At 42.4% G+C, this 21,548-nt stretch overlaps 1 protein-coding gene across 1 annotated transcript in view; it reads right to left on the minus strand.

Annotated features, from left to right (window-relative positions):
- LOC308669846 (cullin-9-like) overlaps window positions 1-21,548 on the minus strand; it is a 62,591-nt gene that overhangs the window by 16,745 nt on the left and 24,298 nt on the right. Inside the window, exons 18-32 of the mRNA XM_081330756.1 lie at window positions 12,857-12,952; window positions 12,048-12,223; window positions 11,245-11,378; window positions 10,962-11,147; window positions 10,188-10,303; window positions 9,176-9,358; window positions 8,822-8,979; window positions 7,880-8,114; window positions 7,577-7,748; window positions 3,520-3,665; window positions 2,403-2,511; window positions 1,436-1,632; window positions 1,095-1,354; window positions 627-990; window positions 185-325 (exon numbers count right to left, since the gene is read on the minus strand). Of these exons, the coding sequence (XP_081186882.1) occupies window positions 185-325; window positions 627-990; window positions 1,095-1,354; window positions 1,436-1,632; window positions 2,403-2,511; window positions 3,520-3,665; window positions 7,577-7,748; window positions 7,880-8,114; window positions 8,822-8,979; window positions 9,176-9,358; window positions 10,188-10,303; window positions 10,962-11,147; window positions 11,245-11,378; window positions 12,048-12,223; window positions 12,857-12,952 (2,673 nt within the window). The remainder of the gene's footprint in view (window positions 1-184; window positions 326-626; window positions 991-1,094; window positions 1,355-1,435; window positions 1,633-2,402; window positions 2,512-3,519; window positions 3,666-7,576; window positions 7,749-7,879; window positions 8,115-8,821; window positions 8,980-9,175; window positions 9,359-10,187; window positions 10,304-10,961; window positions 11,148-11,244; window positions 11,379-12,047; window positions 12,224-12,856; window positions 12,953-21,548) is intronic.

Raw genomic sequence — 21,548 nt, forward strand, 5'->3', positions numbered from 1 at the left:
AGAGTCTCTACTAATGTGAAATTAAGCATACCTAGCATAATGGATTAACAGCTTAACCTTCTATGATAACCCTCAAACTTCAAAATATAGCAAGTATCCACTCATAAGAAAAAAATTCCTTTCCGGAGGGGACTGGTCAGTTTTTCAATTGGCTAAGCCTGCTTTTTATAATTATCCTGCTTACCTTGGCAATGACTTCTTTGGAGGAAATGATAGAGCGGATAAAGGCAGTAGTGGGCTGTGCAGGGCAATCAGAAATGGGACATGTACAATTCAGAATCAGATTTTGTTCAATCCGAGTAGTCAAGTATTCATTCCAGCAGGACTAGTTAAAAAAAATGAAGGAAGAGGAAAAAATATGGAATATTTTAACTGCAGTTTATCACAGACTATTAAAAATGCTATTAGTTATTTGAGAACAGGAATGGAAACCAGCTCTATATATTGACAATGCTCTTTCATGGATATGCAAAAAGTCCACAGCAATCCACAAAGATGAATGAAATGCAAGATGTTTCAGGCTTCCAAAGGAAGATGCCACACTAACACACTACTAATATGACAGAATGAAAACAATTATACCCAATCCCAAATACCTATTATCACAGTAGTAAAAAAGCTCTTACCTTACAGCAGTAGTGCATACAACACAGAAGAGGCAGATCGTCTGTTTCACTCAGAGGATTCACACACACTGGACAGTGGCTGACAGGGCTTGAAGGTGGCTGAGGATTTCGCACTTGCAGCCCTGAGAAAAATAGCATCGACTCTTGGTCTTCCGTGTATTGCTGAATCAGAACATCCACATTCCACTTACAGTGTATGAGCAGATGTTGAGCTATATCTGTAGTCACGCTTAGAGTATCTGACACCTTCTCCACTGTTTGGGTCATCAGCAACTCAACTTCTTCTTGATTCATTGTACGTCCCAAAGGCAAGAGGACCGTCTCCATCAGAACCTGTTCTGTGTCAAGGCCAAGGGTATCCAATCTGACAAGAAAAGCCTTATCAAGTACAACAACAACAACAACAACAACAAAGGATTGCTTTCACTGTCTGGTATATATGCACAGCAAATTAAAATACAGCATTACCTGTTGGTTGTATCTTTCCCAGAAGCTATCTTTGTTTTTTGGCATTTAATGTTTTGAAAAATGAGCTGGGCTTGACCTCGGTGAGGTGTGGTGGGCTCTGCCGAGTTGTACTCCAAGATATGTGGGTTGTCCTCCTGGCGTTGGATGTAACCTTGGCTCAGCAGATGCAGGATGCAAGAGAAGACATCTGTGCTACTACAGCAAAAGTTCAAAAATTTCTGGGTACCACCAAACTCCCGTTTCTGGCAGGCATCAATCACCTGAACAAGGTAGAAAGAATGAATGCAGCAGACCTTCTTTTTGGCTGCTCAGCAAGGGGCTTAAGTCCTTGCATTCCATACCTTAAATACCAGGTTGTCAATATGCATCTCTTTCTCAGCCTTCAAGATCTGGATAAGGAGACAGCAAATGGTATTCCTCTTCTTCTCCAGAGCACAGCCCTCGTTTTCTTCCACATTCAAATACATCTGTTTGGGCAAGAGCCACAGGCGCTGACCGGCTGGCTGGCCCAATGTCCCCTCATTCAGCCTCAAAATACCTAGCAGTCAAACAAGAGAGGGACTGAGCAGAGCTAAGATATTTTTGCCTTCCTAAATTCAGCTGTATTCTGTGACACATGACTAGGAAAAATTCTTTTAACTTCATCCCTGAAGTTTTTTTTTTTTATTTTAATTCCATTTATATCCCGCCCTTCTCCAAAGACTCAGGGCGGCTTACAAGCTTAGCAGTAGCCTTCATTCTATGTATATGCCTGCTTATTAGGGCTTTCACACACACCCCAAGCGGCATTATTACAAAGTCAGCTTAATTGCCCCCAACAATCTGGGTCCTCATTTTACCTACCTCGGAAGGATGGAAGGCTGAGTCAACCTTGAGCCTGGTGGGACTCGAACCTGCACTAATTGCAGGCAGCTGGTGTTACTTAAGGAGGCATTAGCCCACTGCTCCACCAAGGCTCTTGTAGTTGTAATGAAGTTGTAATGTAGTTGTAATGAAGCTTCTTCACTGAGCCATGAAATCAACTAAAAGTTTATTCAATGATTCTTTTGTGAAGCGAATGAGAGAGAAAGGCCCAGGTTTGAGTTCACTGTCAGCTGTGCAAGCCCGCTGGGTAACTAGACCAGCTACTATCTTTCAGCCATATAAGGAAAAACAGAAAGAAAAAGAGCACGGTACACCTCACTGACCTCCCAGAAGAAAGGTGGGATATAAACCTACTAAATAAAAAGTCATAATCCCATCCAAATTTTCAGGCCAACTTTACAAACTCTCAGTATCCCCTTTTAGAGGAATGTCCTCTCTACTTACTCTGCCTCTGGGTAAGTATCCCGTTCTCCTTTGTCAGAGGTTTCAGAGCGTGACTTAGGAGGACAGGGGAGAGACCGGTGACTTCTAATAGTGTCTCCGCAGAAACTTCCTGGAACAATAAAAGAAAAAAGTAAAGCTGAACATATGAAAAAAAAGACAGAAAAGAAAGCTGTGACATCTAGTCTTCGGCCCCTACAGTAAAGAATATTGAAAATTCAATAACCCTTCCATTCTGAGATCCTAACCCAGGGGTCTTCAAACTCGGCCCTTTTATGACTCGTGGACTTCAACTCCCAGAATTCCTCAGCCAGGCATGCTGGCTGAGGAATTCTGGGAGTTGAAGTCCACGAGTCATAAAAGGGCCGAGTTTGAAGACCCCTGTCCTAACCCATTTACAGGGATATGGGCCACTGATAAGGGGAAGAGCTGCCGACAGATTCCCAGTAGAGAGCAGAAAGAATCAATCCAGAATCACCAACCGTTCAGCACAACCATCCCGTTCAGAATGACTTCAGATCCTACGGCGATTACAACACTGCAGAAAATGTCAAGGTACTTTTTTTTTTCCCCACAGAAGAGGTTGTCTCATTGAAAGAGATTCTATACAACGGTTTGCAGCTTAAATTTATTTTTTATTTTATTTTGAATTATCAGATTTTTAATTCTGCCTTTATAAGCAATACCAGTAAATATCAGACAACAGAACCCCTAAGCCACCTCCAGCCTAAATCAGGCAAACTAGCCGGCTGAACACAAGCTGATAAACAAAAGTCATTGATCCAACTTTATGCCACCACACTCACCCTAATCAGGGAGAAAACATCCTTATCTTATGAAAAGGACAAATTATACACGTCTGCACTAAACATAAATCCAAATAGAGCATGTTCAGACTGAATTCCCTATCACTGATGCCTCAGTACAAAGCATTTCCAATTTTTAATAAAATGCTTTCCCTTCCACAAGCAAGGAACAGGGGAAAGGGATGGAGAGGATAAATAGTTTTGTCTACAATTATTCAATTCCTAGTCCAGTCAATGTCAATAAAGCTAAAGCAGATGGATAAATACTAAGCATAGATACGAAGCAATGAAATAAGAATCAAGGTAGTCAGGACCTCGGCATGGTTGAAGCACAAAAGAATGTACATTTGCAGGGTGGACACCTGCAGGATGCAGCCCTGGTACTTCAGCTCAGCGTGACCCAACCACGTCCATTGTAAACGCTGTGGCTTTGTATGTTCCATCCCAAAATGGCTCCGGCCTAAAAGAGATGAAAGAGTCAGTGAGAGAGAAATACACTGAAAGCTCACCAAGACATTTCTATAAGCTCTCAGTCCCAGGTATGGCAATTATTTAGACACTGCAAACTCTCCTTTTAAGCTGAGAACAATAATCATATAAGCCAATAAAGTAACATCATCTGATGGGATGCAGAAAGCATTAGCTTCACTATCACTAATCAGTGGCACTGTCCTCTGGAGCAGCATTCTCCTTTAGATTTGTGTGCCCCCCATTCTCAGCCTGAGAAAATATGGAGTCTGCCAAGTTTCTCAAAAAGAAGTGAAAAAACTGAAAACATATTAAAAAAACCCCCACGTACGAAGCATTGAAGGGATATATTGGAAGCAAGGATAAAGTATAAAAAAAGTATGGAGAAGTATTGTTGAATAATGTGGTCTTTTCTTTTTCTTCTTTCTTGTGTTAATTTGTTCTGCCGTTAATTTTTCTGACGGCTTTCTGGGCTTCACATAATTCTGCCTAGTTTGAAAGGGAATAACACAGTGGGTATATATGAATATATATGCGTACATGCAGTCATCGGATAAAGAATGGAATAAATAGAAAGTATAGTCTGCATTATCAAATGGTTCGTTTTCAGTAGAAATGAAATGGTCCTAATCTTTACATTTTATAAGTCAATCACTTATTTCATAAAATCTTGGTTACTTACTCTCATAATAGTAAAGTTGGAAGGGACCTTGGAGGTAATCTAGTCCAACCCCCTGCTAAGGCAGGAAACCCTATACCATTTCAGACAAATGGCTGGCCAGTCTCTTCTTAAAAACTTCCAGTGTTGGAGCATTCACTGCTTCTGGAGGCAGGTTGTTCCACTGGTTAATTGTTCTAACTGTCAGGAACTTTCTCCTTAGTTCTAGGTTGCTTCTCTCCTTGACTAGTTTCCATCCGTTGCTTCTTGTCATGCTTTCAGGCGCTTTGGATAATAGCTTGACTCCCTCTTTGTGGCAACCCTTGAGATATTTGAACACTGCTATCATGTCACCCCTCACCCTTCTCTTCATTAAACTACACATACCCAATTCCAGCAACCGTTCCCTATATGATTTAGCCTCCAGTCCCCCAATCATCTTTGTTGCTCTTCTCTGTACTCTTTCTAGAGTCTCAACATCTTTTTTACATCATGGTGACTAAAACTGGATGCAGTATTCCAACTGTGGCCTTACCAAGGCATTGTAAATACTTCACATGATCTTGATTCTATCCCTCTGTTAATGCAGCCTAGCACTGTGTTGGCTTTTTTGGCAGCTGCAGCACACTGCTGGCTCATATTTAAGTGATTGTCCACTAGGTCTCCAAGATCCCTCTCATAGTTACTACTATTGAGCAAGGTACCCTCTATACTATACCTGTACATTTGGTTTTTCTTGCCTAAATGTAGAACCTTACTTTTTTCACCATTAAATTTCATTTTGTTAGATAGCACCCAAAGTTCACGTCTGTCCAGATCCTCCTGTATCTTAAGCCTGTCTTCTGGAGTGTTGGCTATTCCTGCCAGCTTGGTGTCGTCTGCAAATTTGATGAGTTCCCCATTTATCCCCCTCATCCAAATCGTTGATGAAGATGTTGAAGAGCACTGGGACCAGAATAGAACACCCCACTACATACTTCCTTCCATGTAGATGCGGTTCCATTGAGGACCACACGCTGAGTATGGCCAGTCAACCAGCTATGAATCCATCTGGTGGTGATGCTGTCTAACCCACATTTTTCTATCTTATCAAGTAGTAGTTTGTGATCTACTTTATCAAATGCCTTACTGAAGTCCAAGTAAATTATATCCACTGCATTCCTCTGATCCATTAATTTTGACACTTGGTCAAAGAATGCAATAAGATTTGTCTGACATGATCTGCTTTTGACAAACCCATGTTGGCTTTTAGTAATGACTTTGCCTTTAGGTGCTCACTGATTCGTTGTTTGATTATCTTTTCCAGAATCTTCCCAGGTATTGAGGTCAGGCTGATAGGTCTGTAGTTTCCTGGATCTATTTTTTTCCCTTTTTTGAAGATGGGAACTATATCATCTCTTTTCCAGTCCTCTGGTAGTTTCCCAGTACTCCAGGATCTTTGAAAAATATAGTTCAGTGGTTCTGAGATCACATCTGCCAGTTCCTTGAGAACCTTGGGGTGTAATCCATCTGGTCCTGGTGATTTGAACTCGTCTAGGCTGGACAGGTGCTCACTTATTATTTTCTTGCCTATCTTAACTTGTATTTCTATTCTGTTTTTTATGGCACTATTTTTGATAGGTCTGTTTTTTCCTTTTGTGTAAAGACAGATGCAAAAAACGAATTAAATAGTTTGCTTTCTCCCTGTTGCTTGTCACCTTCTTGCCACTTTCACCCATTAATGGACCAATCATTTCCTTCACTTTTTTCTTCTTTTTTACATGTTGAAAGAAGCTTTTTTTGTTATTTTTTTACTTTCGTCGCAAACCTTAGTTCGTTTTGAGCCTTAGCTTTCCTCACTTCGTCTTTGCAGGCTCGGGCTATTTGCTGATATTCTGACTTAGCTATGTGCCCCTCTTTCCACTTTCTATACTTGTCCTTTTTATCTTTCAATTTATCAGAGTTCTTTATGCAGCCATGCTGGTTTCTTTTGAGAGCTGTTATTTTTTCCTCTTTGTTGGTATTATGCTAGACTGGGCTTTTATTATCTCACTTTTCAAAATTTCCCAAGCTTCTTGATTTGTTTTCCCCTTGAGGATTCTCATCCATGAAATCCTTCCCAAGCTCTAAGTTTATTGAAATTAGCTCTTTTAAAGTCCAAGACACTAGTGTGACTGTATTCTATTGCTTGTGCTTCCATAATGTTGAATTCCAATATTGCATGATCACTTCCTCCCAAGGTTCCTGTGGCTTCAACACCTTCTATCGTTTCATCTCTGTTAGTGAGAATTAGATCCAAAATGGCTAATCCTCTAGTTCCCTTCTCTACTTTTTGGGTGACAAACTTGTCTGCTAGGTTTGTCAGAAATCTGTTTAATTTTCCACTTGGTGCAGTTTGTCTCTCAGTTGACGTCAGGGCAGTTTAAGACCCCCATTACTATTGTGATGTGCTTCCTACATACATTAGTTAGATGACTAGCAAAAAGTTCATCTATTTCCTCTGTTTGGTTGGGTGGCCTATAGTATACACCTATGGCAATGTCATTTTTTCCTCCCTTTTATATTGACCCAAATGCATTCAAGTTTACAGTTTTCATCATTGTTGTGCTCTATTTCTGTAGAGATGTAGTTATTTCTTATATAGAGAGCAACTCCACCTCCTCTTTTATTTGGTCTGTTTCTTTTGAATAATTTAATTCCCTCTAGCTGTGTGTTCCATTTGTGGGTTTCATTCCACGTTTCCATAATGGCGACAATATCATATCTGCCCTCATTAACCTGAATTGCTAGTTCACCCTGTTTATTGCTCATACTCTGTGCATTGGTGTATAGACATTTGAGTCCTTTATGACTGACCCTGTGTTTACTTTCTACATGACCTGTGTGGTGCCTGAGTTCCCCTATTGTCTTACCACCTATTTGGTTGGTGCACTTTGTGTAGCACTTTATAAATATTGAAAGTTTCATTTCTAAAATAGTGTTACACTAACCAAATATGATTTTTCCTTGTCAACTGGCTATGTTCCTTAGTCCTATAATTGGTCAGTTCTTCCAGAGATAATATTTATGATGGCCTCTCTAAAAATCTACTGAAATTTCTTTAGCAGAAATCTGAGACTACTAGTTACCAGGTTTATAAACTCTTCCTGATTATAATGTCTCTGGTTGAAGTGTTTTTGGTTTGCTTACCAACAACTACATCAGGATGCAGTGGGACCTATAAAGAACACTGCTTCCTAACCAAATCAGGACAGTCTCATACTCACTCTGGGTATAGAAGTCTGCAAATTTTCTCAGCTGCTGACTGAGAGAGGATGGAAAAAATCTGGCAGGGTCTTCCAGGTAGCAGAGGGGAGAGATGGTCCAACAACGTGGAGACAATGCCAATACCTTCACTTCTGCTTCTGGCTCCTGGTAAAATGGTTTATCTTCCATCATCTGGGAGCAAAACAGATCCAGTATCAATTTTGTGTCTAACAACAGGACATTCTTGGCAGCATCAATCAGACAAGAAAGCTTTTACATCAGAGGTCTACTTTTGCTTTAGATCTGTTCTTCCTCCTGCTCACCTCATTTTCTTCCATCTCTTCTTCGGGGTTTTCTTGCTGATCTAGTTCCAGCAGCTGCTTGTCCAACTGCTGCAACTGGAAAAGATGAAACTGTTGCTGCTGCTCCTCCATCTCACTCACGTTTTTCAGCATCTGCTGAGGGAAACGGTTGGGGAAGCAGATCCCAATGTGCTCCACTACAGCAGATTCCAGCCACGTCTTCCCTTGAGACAGGAGACGATCTCCTAGGTAGTATCTGGAGAGGCAAGGTGTTCAAGGTGAAATTGAAAACAAGGGTCATCCATCAGCCACGCTTATTCTCAGTCCCTACAGTGTGCCTGGAGATATAGGCTTATTTGATTCACAAGAAGGACCCAGGGCCCTTCAAAGTACAGTAGTCCTCAGCGTACAACCACAACTGAGCCCAAAATTTCTGTTGCTAAGCAAGACAGTTGTTAAGCGAGTTCTGTCCCATTTTACATCTTGCCACAGTTGTTAAGTGAATCACTTCAGTTGTTATGTAGTTAACTTTTATTAACTATTAACTGAATCTGGCTTCACCATTGACTTTGCTTGTCAGAAGGTCACAAAAAGGGATCACATGTGCCCCTGGGGCACTGCAACTATCATAAAAACATGCCAGTTGCCAAGTGTCCAAATTTTGATCACATGACCATGGGAATGCAGCAATGGTCGTAGCTGTGAAAAACGGTCATAAGACACTTTTTCAGTGCTGTTGTAACTTTGAATGGTCACCAAACGAATGGTTGTAAGTTGAGAACTACCTATACTCTTTAAAACAGAGCCATATGTATATTCTTGAAGACATCTTCATCCAGATTGAAGGACCAGCAAGATGCATCACTACTGCCAAAAAGCTTCCTACCTGAGACCTGTCTACTCTGTTAGTAAAAGTAGTATATTCATCTTTCCCTTCTTTCCTCCTCTCCACAAAAGCCTTACCGGTAGAATCGCTCAAAAGTGTTGGCCAACTCTAGATCTGCTAGGAAGAGGATGGGTTCCAGGCTTTGCTGTAGGCACTGAAAGGTCTCCACATTACCCGAATCTGCCCAGCTCTGTTGGATCCACCGGTCAATGTAACGGGCAAATTGCTCAGTCACCTGGAAATCAGGTTAATATATGTTAGCATGATACGTGCCAAACATTTATTTGACATATATTTCTTTCTATTACATTAACATTTACAATTTAATAACTACTTTTGGAAGTCTTGGGTAATTTTTTTAGAGTGAAAATTTGGGGTCTCCAGTTGTACATCTCTGTTTTATGGAAATGTCTACTTGATCTCTGACTTACATGCATGGCTGTCAGGAAGGAGAGCTGCAACAAGCCTCCGGAGAAACCGTGGCATAAAGCCAGCATGAAGGAGATCTGCTGTCCAAAAAGCTCCTCCATGGCAGTACGGAGGCGCTGGTAGGTTTTGCAGTATCGTTCCACAAAATCAGGGGCCTGCCAGGAGGACTCCAAGAAACATTTCACCTGGACAACAGAGAAGAGGCACAGTCAACATTTCAACCTTTTTTTGTAGCTCAATGGTATCACACCTGAGAAAGCTTTGTTAAGGAAGGCATAAGAATTCTTCATTGGATTCAAGCAAATTTCATGCCCAATTGTTATTTTGGAACATTCAAGATGTTCCACCTAAAGATTTTACATAACTGTTTGCTTATTTGTATAAATAATTATCTAAAAGCAGCCAGGAGGCAAATCATATGCTGGGAATTTAACAATAAACTCTACCTAGCTTAGCAGATAACAAAGTTGATATGGGACTAAAAAGTTTCATTTAGCATTTGAATAAGTATCGATGTGACATTTATATTGCTTGTAGTCATTTTATAAGAGCTAAAGTGCGATAGACCTAATAGTTTATTGTTGTTAGCATATGGTAGTTTATGATTGTTTTTTACTTTTATACCTTGTATTTAGCTCTGGGAAGTCGGGGAGGGGGGAGGGGGAAGGGAGGGAGGGTTGGGTTGGGAAGGGGGGGTGGGGGTGGGGAGGGGTTGTTTTGTTAAAGATAAAATGTATTGAAAAACTTTTCAATAAAAAAAAAGTTGAAATAGACACACTCTTTTCACTGAGAGCTTGATTTCACATTTCTTTGAAGCCTCAGAGCTCCTAATTCAGTTCTCTAAGATGCTTTAACTTGTACCATGAATTATAAAGAAGCATGCATGATGAACTGGCTAATAGCTTATGATAGAAGATGTCAATACAAAGACCCAAAAGTCTGCATTAATGATTCCCTGCTTGATGCATGCATTCGTCCTCTTGCTGCTGGACACCACCTTTCAGCCATCCTTACCTGCTGCTGTACTACATCTTTCCAGCATTGCGTGATGCCTGTCATCCCACAGGGTTTATTCACTGCTGGCTTGAGAACTCCTGAGCTTGACTCCTTGTTCTTACCATTCTTCCCATCTGCAAATTGCATGTTACACAACATCAGAGAGCATTACAAATCCCTAGTTTTTAGTACGACACAACAACAAACCTTAAAGCACCTGACAAACTGACTCTCCTGAAAAAGGTGGAATTCTACCACTGTTTCCCAAAAAGTCCGTTCCAAATAATTCCATTTATACACTTGTACAACAAATGGAAACTCAGTGCACCTTTAAAATTATCCCCATTAGAAAAGTGGGTTTTTAGACACTAGATAATTTCAGATTTTTGGCTATATTCAGGGTGTTTGATATGAAAAAAAGCAACAGTCTCCCCAGAGATACCGGTTTTAACATATTCTTTGCATTCTGTTAAATTCAAAATAGAAAGAAAGGAAGATAAAATAGGAGACAATATTTTACATTATTTCCCCTCTCAGTCTGTAACAAGGAAGATTTCTGGGATAGAGAGCTACTCAAGTCCTCAAATACTTGTCTCCAACTTCCCAAATCCTTTAGAATTTTTCTCCAGTCAATAAGTCCATGCCGTCAATCTTTACAGCATAGTCTTACAGATGATGTGCGTTCTTGTCATATAATATATCCAAGGAGGTGCCCTTTTGTTACCATTCTGTCAACGCTGGAAGGAGGACTTGACCCCTTTTCACTCATTTGCTCCAAAGAAGGACACTCACTGCTTTTAACAGGAGGCTTCAGCTCCTCAAGTTCAGGGCCGGCAGAATCCACGTGCACTAGCAAGTGGCTCAGGCGCCGAACACGGGAATTAAAGATGGAAGCTCGGCTCATGGAACTCCTGGCTGCATCCAGATTTTCCAAGTATTGAGTTAGTAACCATGACATGGGGCTTATGCCACTAGAGTCTGGAAAGATAGAAACACAGTTAACACAACTGCTTGGAAAGGGAAGGGATAGGCACGACTGGTCATCAAAAGATCTGTGCAAGGAAGCATCTAGTACCTGGAGCGGTGATACTCTGCACCAAGGGAGTAATCAGGGCGTCCCAACAGGTCTTGCCTAGAGCCTGGGCAGCCTCATCATCGGGAAGGAAGCGATTGGCAAATACTTGCTCATGGCGCAAGGCACTGTTCAATCTACAGTAGGAAAAAGATGCAGCTTATTTGGATTGGAACAAATAAATTTCATCATGTAAAAAAAAGGGGGATATGGTGAGGAGGCAGAAACTTAGATACCACGATATATTGCTTATCTATTGTGAGTCACCCAAAGTCATTTAGGTGAGATGGGTGATCATACAAATCAAATCAAATTATTAATATTAATAGTAGCATCTGCCTATTCCAGATCCTCGAGAAGGACTCAATACATGAACGAGAATGTCAAATCCAGTCTAAACAACTGGCTGACTGGGTGATGAGCCATAATACTCCATGGAGCAGCAACCAAGGCAAAAAGTCAGGCAAACAAAATCTAGGTTTAGGGCAGTAATTTAATTTCAGAAAGTGTCATAAAGATGGAGGGAGGGAGGAAGAGCATTCAGACTTTAGAAGATTCTGTCACTGTAACCTTTTAAAAACAGTAGCATTGGTAACTTGGTATCCTACTTTGATCTAACTTGAAGGGCTGACACATATTTAACAAGCAGGAATGTGGGTATCTTAGGAATATAGCAGAGAATATAGGAATGGCCTATAGCAGTGCTCATTTCTTTGATTTGCAAAAATCAGCTCTGGTCCCTGGAACATCTCCCCATTTGCAGCCCTGAGAAAAGGACAAAAGAATTATATCAGAAAAGGTCTGACCTGTTGAAAAGTTGCAGCAGCTGCATCCGATCTTCTAAGATTTCCTGGCACCAAGTGTGTGCTTTGGTGGTATAAAAGAGATACGTACGTCGGCACAGCTGCTCTTTGAAGATGGGCCAGAAAGTGGGCTTGGGACCTAGCACCTCAATGCCACGCACACGTGTGTCAATGCCACCCTGTAAATAACATAGTTTTCTCCAATAGGGAAATACTTTTCAAGTAACTCCCTGTCTAGCATGCAGGTTCTTTTCAAAGATATTTCTATTTAATTTGCAGAGCATTCAGTTTTTACAGCTGAACAATGCTTCTCATATTACTAACCAAAAAAAACCAGTATCCTATCAATTAGAAAATTGAAATATTTTTTTTGCAGGAGGGCAGCTACTATGCTTTCAAAACCAATTATCTTATTATGAACTGTGCAATAAAAGAATGCCAGGAGGTCAATTATTTCAAAGGGGGGAAAAAACCCCAACGAAAATAAAATTCCATTCAAAAAGGCAGTATAAATCATTAAACTGAAAGGAATTTATCATCCATCATGTTGTATAGCTAAATTTACCGTGCAATTATAATTCACGTAACCAATGAATCTATTTTCTCTAAGAATCATAACATTTCCAGATATAAAGCATAACGTGTCAACTTACTGTTTGGAAAATGAAACACTTATGAAAGGTCTTATTAAACTGAGGAAAGAAGTATTTTGATAACGGATTTATAGCAATGTGTCAAAAACTATTGGGATGGTCAAGCACAGCTCTTTAGTTTAGTTTAGTTTTGTTTCAAGAAACAACATTCAGACTTGCCTGTTGACAGCGCTTAATTTTGATCTGTATAATTGGCCAGAAGCGGGTCATATTCTCCAGAAGAACTACCCGGTTCGCTGTAGGTAGGACATTCACCTGTTAGAAAAAAAGCAAAGGGCTTCTAATATAGATAAAATTGAATATAAGGGAAAGGTTGTGTTTCAACAGGATCTTATTAAGGAAGCCTTTGTGGATTTTTATTCTAAACTATATGGTAAGGAGAAGATTAATGAAAAAGACATTGATGTATATTTGAAGAATGCTAGCATCCCGGTTCTTACGCAAGAACAGAAGGAGGAGATTAATCAATTGATAACAGAAGAAGAAATTCTTATAGCAATTAAGGAACTGAAGGTGGACAAAGCGCCAGGTACGGATGGTCTGACTGCGGTTTATTACAAAAATCTACAATTGGAGCTGATAAAGCCGTTAAAGGAATTGTTTCAGACAATTCAGAGGGGGGGAAAGGTGCCTCCGTCTTGGAGAACTGCTTTTATTTCTTTGATTCCGAAGGAAGATCAAGATGCTACTCAAGTAAAAAACTATAGACCGATATCACTTTTAAATACAGATTACAAGATATTTGCCAAGGTGTTAGCTAATAGATTGATGAGGGTTCTGCAACAGGTGATTCATGGGGATCAAACCGGGTTTATTAGTGGTAGACAAATGAAAAATAATGTGAGGCATATAGTTGATGTGGTGGAGTTTTTGGAAAGGAACAACCAGATCCCTGCGGCGCTAATTTTTCTAGATGCTGAAAAAGCTTTTGATCAATTGAATTGGCAATTTTTGATGAAAGTCTTAGATAAAATGAATTTTGGGGATAAATTTTTGCAACCAATTAGGGCATTATATCAAAAACAAACTGCCCGAATGATAGTTAACAATAGTTTGACTGAAGTATGCAATATTGAGAAGGGCACAAGACAAGGGTGTCCGTTATCACCTTTATTATTTGTTTTAACATTGGAGATATTATTGGTAAAAATACGGAATTCGGAAAGAATTAAGGTTATTCAAATTAGAGATCAGGATTATAGACTGAGAGCGTTTGCAGACGATCTGGTTGTTACGGTGACCCAGCCAGAAAACTCTGTTGTGGACCTGATGGAGATAATAATGCAATATGGGAAGGTTTCTGGATTTAAGGTTAATGCACAAAAAACTAAAATTTTGGCCAAAAATATGACAGTATCGCAAAAGGCCCTTTTAGAAGGATTAACTGGATTTGAGATTGTTAAAAGGGTCAAATATTTGGGGGTGTTTTTGTCACCCTCTAATACAAAGTTATATAAAAATAACTATGAAAAGTTATGGGGAAAAATTCAAAAAGAATTGGAGAGCTGGGAAAAACTGCAATTGTCTTTGCTGGGTAGAATTGCAGCAGTGAAAATGAATGTCCTGCCTAAATTTTTATTTTTATTTCAAATGATACCGGTCCTTAAAAAAGATTCTAATTTGGAAGAATGGCAACGGGGTATCAATAAATTTGTTTGGGCAGGGAAAAGGCCACGAGTTAAACTTAAGATTATGCAGGATACTCATGAAAGAGGTGGTCTTAAAATGCCTAATCTTAAATTATATTATGAAGCTGCTGCGTTATCAGGAATAAGTGATTGGATTAATTTGACACAAGAGAGATTATTAAATCTTGAGGGCCATGACTTGTTATTTGGCTGGCATGCATATTTGTTGTATGATAAGAAGGTAGATAATGTGTTTAAAGTGCATATTTTAAGACAGGCATTGTTGAGAGTTTGGAAGAAGTATAGACATAAGCTAGATTACAAGATGCCGTTGTGGGCAATCCCAAAACACGCAATAGAAAACATAAATGTTGGCTTCAAACATGATGTGACTACGTATAAGGAGATTTTAAGCTTGGAAAGAAATATCTGGTGTTTGAAGCCGTACAACCTCTTGCGAGATGAGAAGATTGTTCAAACTTGGTTTCAATATACTCAGTTATGGGCCAGGTGGAAAGAAGATCAGAAAATTGGTTTTGCAATGACTGATGAAAATTTGATAAAGCAAATTAGAAACCAGGGTCCAGCACATATCAAACGGATATATCTTGCATTGATAGAACTTGATTCAGAAACAGAACTTGTTAAAGACTGTATGATAAAATGGGCTCAGAATATTCAAGAAGTTATTTCAATGGACACGTGGGAAAAGATCTGGGTGAGGAACGTAAAATTCACGCAAGCCCAAAACCTAAGAGAGAACTTTTATAAAATGTTTTATAGATGGCATTTAGATCCTAAAAAGCTTGCAAGTATGTATCCGAACTATCAGCCAAAATGTTGGAGGTGTGGTGGCGAAGATGCAACGTATTTTCATATATGGTGGACCTGCAAAAAGGTTAAGGCTTTTTGGATAAAAATTTGGTGGAATATGCAGAAGATCTTTAAGCAAAGGATAAAGTTTTGTCCGCAATTGTTTTTGTTGGGCATAATTACAGATGCTACTGTTGTGGACACTAAGTTGATGTTGAACTTAATTACAGCAGCAAGACTCTTAATAGGTCAATATTGGAAAAAGGAGGAACTGCCGACTATAGGAGAATGGACTCTAAAGGTTTCTGACCTGGCGGAAATGGCAAAGATCTCGGCTTACTTGAAAGATCATTCGCAAGAACGTTATAGTATGGAGTGGAAAAAGTGGATTGATTATATCCAGAACAAATATGGGACTAAAAAGTTTCATTTAGCATTTGAATAAGTTTTCCTTTCTTTTTTCTTTTCTTTTTCTTTTTATATGTAATATTAATATTGCTTGTAGTCATTTTATATGAGCTAGAGGGCGACAGAATTTTTATTGTTGTTTATTGTTTATTGTTGTTAGCATATGGATGTTTATGATTGTTCTTTGTTTTTAAACCTTGTACTTAGCTCTGGGAAGTCGGGGGGGGGGGAAGGGAGGAATGGGGGGGAGGGATAGGGAGGGGTAGGTAGGGGTGGGGGGAGGGGGGATTGTTAAAGATAAAATGTACTGTAAAACTTTTCAATAAAAAAAAAAGAAAAAGAGCCAAAGTCTCAGCAAGAAATGCAAATGGAGGCAGCAACCTGCCTTTCTGAGCCGAAGAAATCCACAAATAAAGCATGTGCTTTCTACAGATGTAATGAACTAATGTAATGCTTTTCTCCACCACATAGATAAAGGTATGGCAGGTTATATATGCTCACCCTGTAAGAACAGCATAAATGCATCTAGCAAGAAGAGGGTACTCCTTTAAGTCTGAAGTGAGAAAGTTTGTAAATACAAAATCAAAGAACCCTTCTCCGTTCAGCTGAAGTTTTAGGGACGGGAAGAACATCGTCCATTATCAACAGAAGAATATCCCTTTGGTCAAGAACTGGGAGCTTTCTCTCAATTATTTCTGAAGGCAGCTTAGAACAAAAACCGTACAAAACGCATCTGATTAAATCTTCTCTACCACCAATGTCCCTTCAGTTGCATTTGTAAATCCTACCCTCTGAGCCCTAACATTAACACTGAGAATCACACAGAAACTTTCAGTAAAACCCACCATAAAAAGTTTGGGAGTACATGTTGAGCTACACATTGGCATTTAAAACACAGCAATAATGCAGCTCCATCCTTAATTAATTGAATAATGGAGAGGGGAATCCTCTTGCTTGCAGAAACTCTTGGTTATTTAAAATTTTAACAGATGTCAAGTTCCAGGAAAAATTAGTTATAAATTAGTTATAAACCAGGGTGGGCATTTTGGACCATCCCCGGGGGCAGACTCGCGCCCCGTTGTGAGAGGACGGGTTGTGGTGTGCCCCTGGGAGCATCCAACCAAGTGGCAGTTGGTTGGTGGATGGCCCAAATGTCCCACTCCTTTCCTTCGATCCTCCTGTTGGTTTTAATCATTGGACTGCCCTCTCTGGACTTGCTGACTGTATGCATCGATATTCCGATACGGACTTACTCGCCCTCAGGGGTGCCCCCCTCTCCAGGGTACGTCCCGCCTTCTTTTCTATCCCTAGTCTCGATGAGGGGCCCAATTGTTGGGACCCTGAGAGATGGCCGGGTAAGGCCAGGGGTTCTCGATATAAATTTAATAAGAGGCCCCTGGTTAATTTTTTAGTCAAATTTTTTAGGGGGTTGGGGAGGGGGGTGGGGGGTAGTGGTTGTCTGGCGGTGGGGGGTAGCCAAACAACTGTGTTGCAGGCCAGGCCTGGGTCTGACGGCGTTCGGGGGGAGCGGGTTGTGGTTACATCTGGGGCTCATGAGCGGGTCGTGGGATTACCAATTCCCACGACGGGGAAAGGCAGCAGGCGGATAGACAGGGGGCCATATCGTTACCGGGAGGGCCGTCTCCGCTGTCTACAAGCGGTGAGGCGCTCCGACCCTCTGGTTCTTCCCCGAGGTGCCGGGAGCGAGGATGTGCAGCCTCCTGAGCTCCGGCTGGTGTACCTGAATGCCAGGTCCGTGGTTAATAAAGCTCCCCTCGTTAGGGATTTAGTTGAGGGTGAGCATGCGGACCTGGCTTGCATCACGGAGACTTGGTTGGGCCCAGAGGGTGGGGTCCCTTTGGTTGACCTCTGCCCACCAGGCTTCCGGGTGCTACATCGGCCACGAGCTCAAGGTAGGGGTGGGGGAGTGGCGGTTACCTTTAGGGAGACCTTATGTCCGCGGGAGACCACCGTTCCTCAGATAGTCGGGTGTGAGTCTCTCTTTATGAGATTTGGTCCTGGGGCGCAGTTGGGCTTGCTGCTGGTGTACATTTCGCCTAGTCGCACAGCGGCAGCCCTGCCCGAGCTGCTCGATATCCTCTCGGGTTTGGTGGTTGAGTTTCCCAAACTTATAGTTTTGGGAGACTTCAATCTACCATCCCTGGGAGGTTCATCTGAGCTAGCTCGGGAGTTCATGGCTTCCATGGCGGCCATGGACCTGACGCAAGTAATTTCAGAGCCAACTCATGAGGGAGGCCACACCCTTGACCTGATTTTTTTATCTAGACGGTGGTTGGATGATCTAGGTGGGGGCTCTCCATTTATTATGCCCCTGTCATGGACCGATCATCATCTCCTGCGGCTGGTCTTCCGTTTTGCCACCCCCCGCCGTGGGGGTACGGAGCCAATTAGATGGTACTGCCCCAGACGCTTAATGGATCCTGATAGATTCCAAGCGGCGCTGGGGTCCCCACCTGCCTCCACTGCTCACAGCTCGGCTGATGCCTTAGCGGAAGCCTGGGAAAGGGCAGCCACTGAGGCACTTGACCGGGTTGTACCCTTGCGGCCCCTGACCCGGCGCAGATCCCAGCGAGCTCCATGGTTTTCTGCGGAGCTCCGGGAGATGAAGCGTCGGAAACGGGGCCTAGAGAGCTGCTGGAGGTCTAGCCGATCCGAACCCGACCGGTTGCGGTTAAGAACCTATATTAGGTCTTATCTCGCAGCGATGAGGGTGGCGAGGTGTAATTACTTCTCCACTCTCATCGCGTCCGCAGATAATCGCCCGGCCGCCTTGTTTAGGGTGACTCGCTCACTTCTTAATCAGGAGGTGAGGGAGGATCCCTTGCAGGGTCGTGCCGAGGAATTTAGTCAACATCTGTCGGATAAAATCGCTCGGATTCGGACCGGTTTGGACTCCAGCTGGGCAGAGTCAGGCGATCAGGACACGGGCGGTCTTGTCAATGTTATCTGGGAAGAGTTTGATTCTGTGACCCCTGATGAAGTGGACAGGATTATGGGGAGGCTGAGCTCCTCCACATGTTTGTTGGACCCGTGCCCTTCCTGGCTGGTTTATGCAGCTAGGGAGAGGACACGAGGCTGGCTCCAGGCGGTTATATCTGCTTCTTTGAGTGAGGGTTATTTCCCCACCGTCTTGAAGGAGACGGTGGTGAGACCTCTCCTCAAGAAGCCTGCCCTGGACCCAGCTGTTTTGAACAACTTTCGTCCAGTCTCCAACCTTCGCTTCCTTGCGAAGGTTGTTGAGAGTGTGGTGGCGCATCAGCTCCCTCTGGTCCTGGATGAAGCGGATTATCTGGACCCCTACCAATCGGGTTTCAGGCCCGGGTACAGCACGGAGACGGCATTGGTCGCTCTGGTGAATGATCTCTGGAGGGCGCGGGATAGGGGATATTCCTCTGTCCTAGTCCTATTAGACCTCTCAGCGGCTTTCGATACCATCGACCATGGTATCTTGCTGCGGCGTCTCAGGGGATTGGGAGTGGGAGGCACAGTTCTTCAGTGGTTCTCCTCCTATCTCCTGGGACGCTCGCAGTCGGTGTTGGCAGGGGGGCAGAGATCGGCCCCTAGGTCTCTCGTTTGTGGAGTTCCTCAGGGGTCGGTTCTCTCGCCTCTCCTGTTCAACATCTACATGAAACCGCTGGGTGAGATCATTCGTGGTTTTGGAGTTGGGTATCATCAGTATGCCGATGATACCCAACTTTTCTTTTCGACCCCAAACCACCCCAGTGATGCCCTCGCCGTGATGTCCCGTTGCCTGGAGGCGGTTCGGGTCTGGATGGGGAGGAACAGACTTCAGCTCAACCCTGACAAGACTGAGTGGCTGTGCATTCCGGCATCCCGGGACATTCAAAATGTTCCATCTCTTTCTATGGGGGGTGAGCTCTTACCCCCCGTGGATAGGGCTCGCAACTTGGGAGTCCTCCTAGATTCACGGCTTACCCTGGAAGATCATATAGTGGCCGTGACTAGGGGGGCTTTCGCCCAGGTTCGCCTGGTGCGCCAGTTGCGGCCCTATCTGAACCGGGATGCCCTGTGTACGGTCACTCATGCGCTCGTGACCTCTCGCCTTGACTACTGTAATGCTCTCTACATGGGGCTTCCCTTGAAGACCACTCGGAGGCTCCAACTGGTACAGAATGCGGCCGCGAGAGTTGTCTTGGGAGTTTCCCGGTACTCCCATGTTACACCTTTGCTCCGCGAGCTGCATTGGTTACCAGTTGTCTTTCGGGTGAGGTTCAAGGTGTTGGTTACGATCTTTAAGTCCCTACATGGCATGGGTCCGGGATACCTCAGGGACCACCTGCTGCCGGCATCGATTCCCCTCCGCCCTGTGCGTTCCCACAGAGAGGGCCTCCTCAGGGTGCCGCCAGTCAGGGAATGCCGACTGGTGGCCCCCAGGGGGAGGGCCTTCTCTGTGGGCGCTCCGGCATTATGGAACCAACTGCCGGTGGAGCTCCGGATGGCACCAGACCTTCGAACTTTCCGTCGGGGCCTGAAGACCCACCTGTTTGAAATAGCTGGTCTGGCCTGATGGGGGATTATGGGTTTTTAATTGTTTTTAAATTTGTATTACTGTTTTAATTGGGCATGGGTTTAATCTTTTTTAATTTTTGTATTGTCTTTTTTATATATGCCCTGCGAACCGCCCTGAGTCCCTACCAAGGAGAAGGGCGGTATATAAATTAAAAAATAAAGAAATAAAGAAATAAATTACAAGGATAGATATCAGCAGTGAGGCAGTAGAAAAGAAGCTGACAGATAGGATTAGATGTCTAAGAAATTATGCTTCGGCTCCCACATTTATCCCTCAAGAGTCAACCAATGTAAACATTATGTATATGTATACAAAATCCAAATGTATTTCCACATTTATTTATTTATTTTAATTCCATTTATATCCCACCCTTCTCTGAAGACTCAGGGCGGCTTACAAGCTTAGCGTTAATGAGCTTTAGCTTCAACCATGCACATATACATCTCAGTGGTTAAATAAAAATATTTGCTTCTGAAATTCAATCGTGTTGCTGGTCAATATAGCAACAAGAAGCCAGACAAATGTTTTCACTCAATATATAGCAACTCTCAGTCTGTTTGATAGGATAAAAATTGAAAGAGGCAAAGAACAACGTTATATCAAATTATGTCCCAAACATATTTTCATACAAAATTTAAATTGTATAATTTGAGGAAACAAAACATGGTTTGGAGGTCCTTAGAATGAATCATGTAAAAGTTGCTTGTACACATGCATAAATAGGTTCTTAATTAGACATGGTTTCTCATAGAACAGCTTCCAAGATGAGGTTCACAGTAAGTGCTGCTCCTTAAAATTAAGTGGAGCTGGATCCAGTCATTGGGGGGGGGAGAGGTAACTTGCTAGGCCTCTCCTATGTGGGGTACCTCAGGGTACAGTGCCCTGTCCCCTCCCACGCGACATTAACATGAGAACGCTCCCAATTTGGGGGTTGGTTTTATCAGCCCAGCCTAGCCAAATGAGACTGTCAAAATCCTCTCCTTGTGCCAGGAAGATATGTGGCCTGAATTGGGAAAAACCAACTTTAGATCAATTCTACCAAGACTCAGTGGCTGTATTTGTTGATGTCCTCAACCTAATTTTGATCTTGAGTGGGGTTCACTTCCCCATTCAAATGGTATACAATCTGAGGATCCTCTTGAACTCAAACTCCTGTTTAGTGAGAAGTTGGTATCTGTGGCCAAAATATCTTTGCACAATTTCATGTAGTGTGCCAAATGTTCCTTTTCCCGGACAGGAAGGCCCTTCAAATAATTACTAATGGCTTAGTCATCTCATAGCATGATTACTGCAATGCACTCTACAGAAGGCTACCCTTGAGGGTCATTTGGAAGCTTCGATTGGTCCAGAACACAGCAGTGAAGGCAGGGATGGGTGTGCTTCGGAATGTCCATGTGACAATTCTGTTCTATAAGCTGCACTGGTTACTACTCTGTTTCCAAGTGTAATT

The sequence above is a fragment of the Vipera berus genome (genome assembly GCF_964194415.1).
Source record: "Vipera berus genome assembly, chromosome: 1".
NCBI lineage: Eukaryota > Metazoa > Chordata > Lepidosauria > Squamata > Viperidae > Vipera > Vipera berus.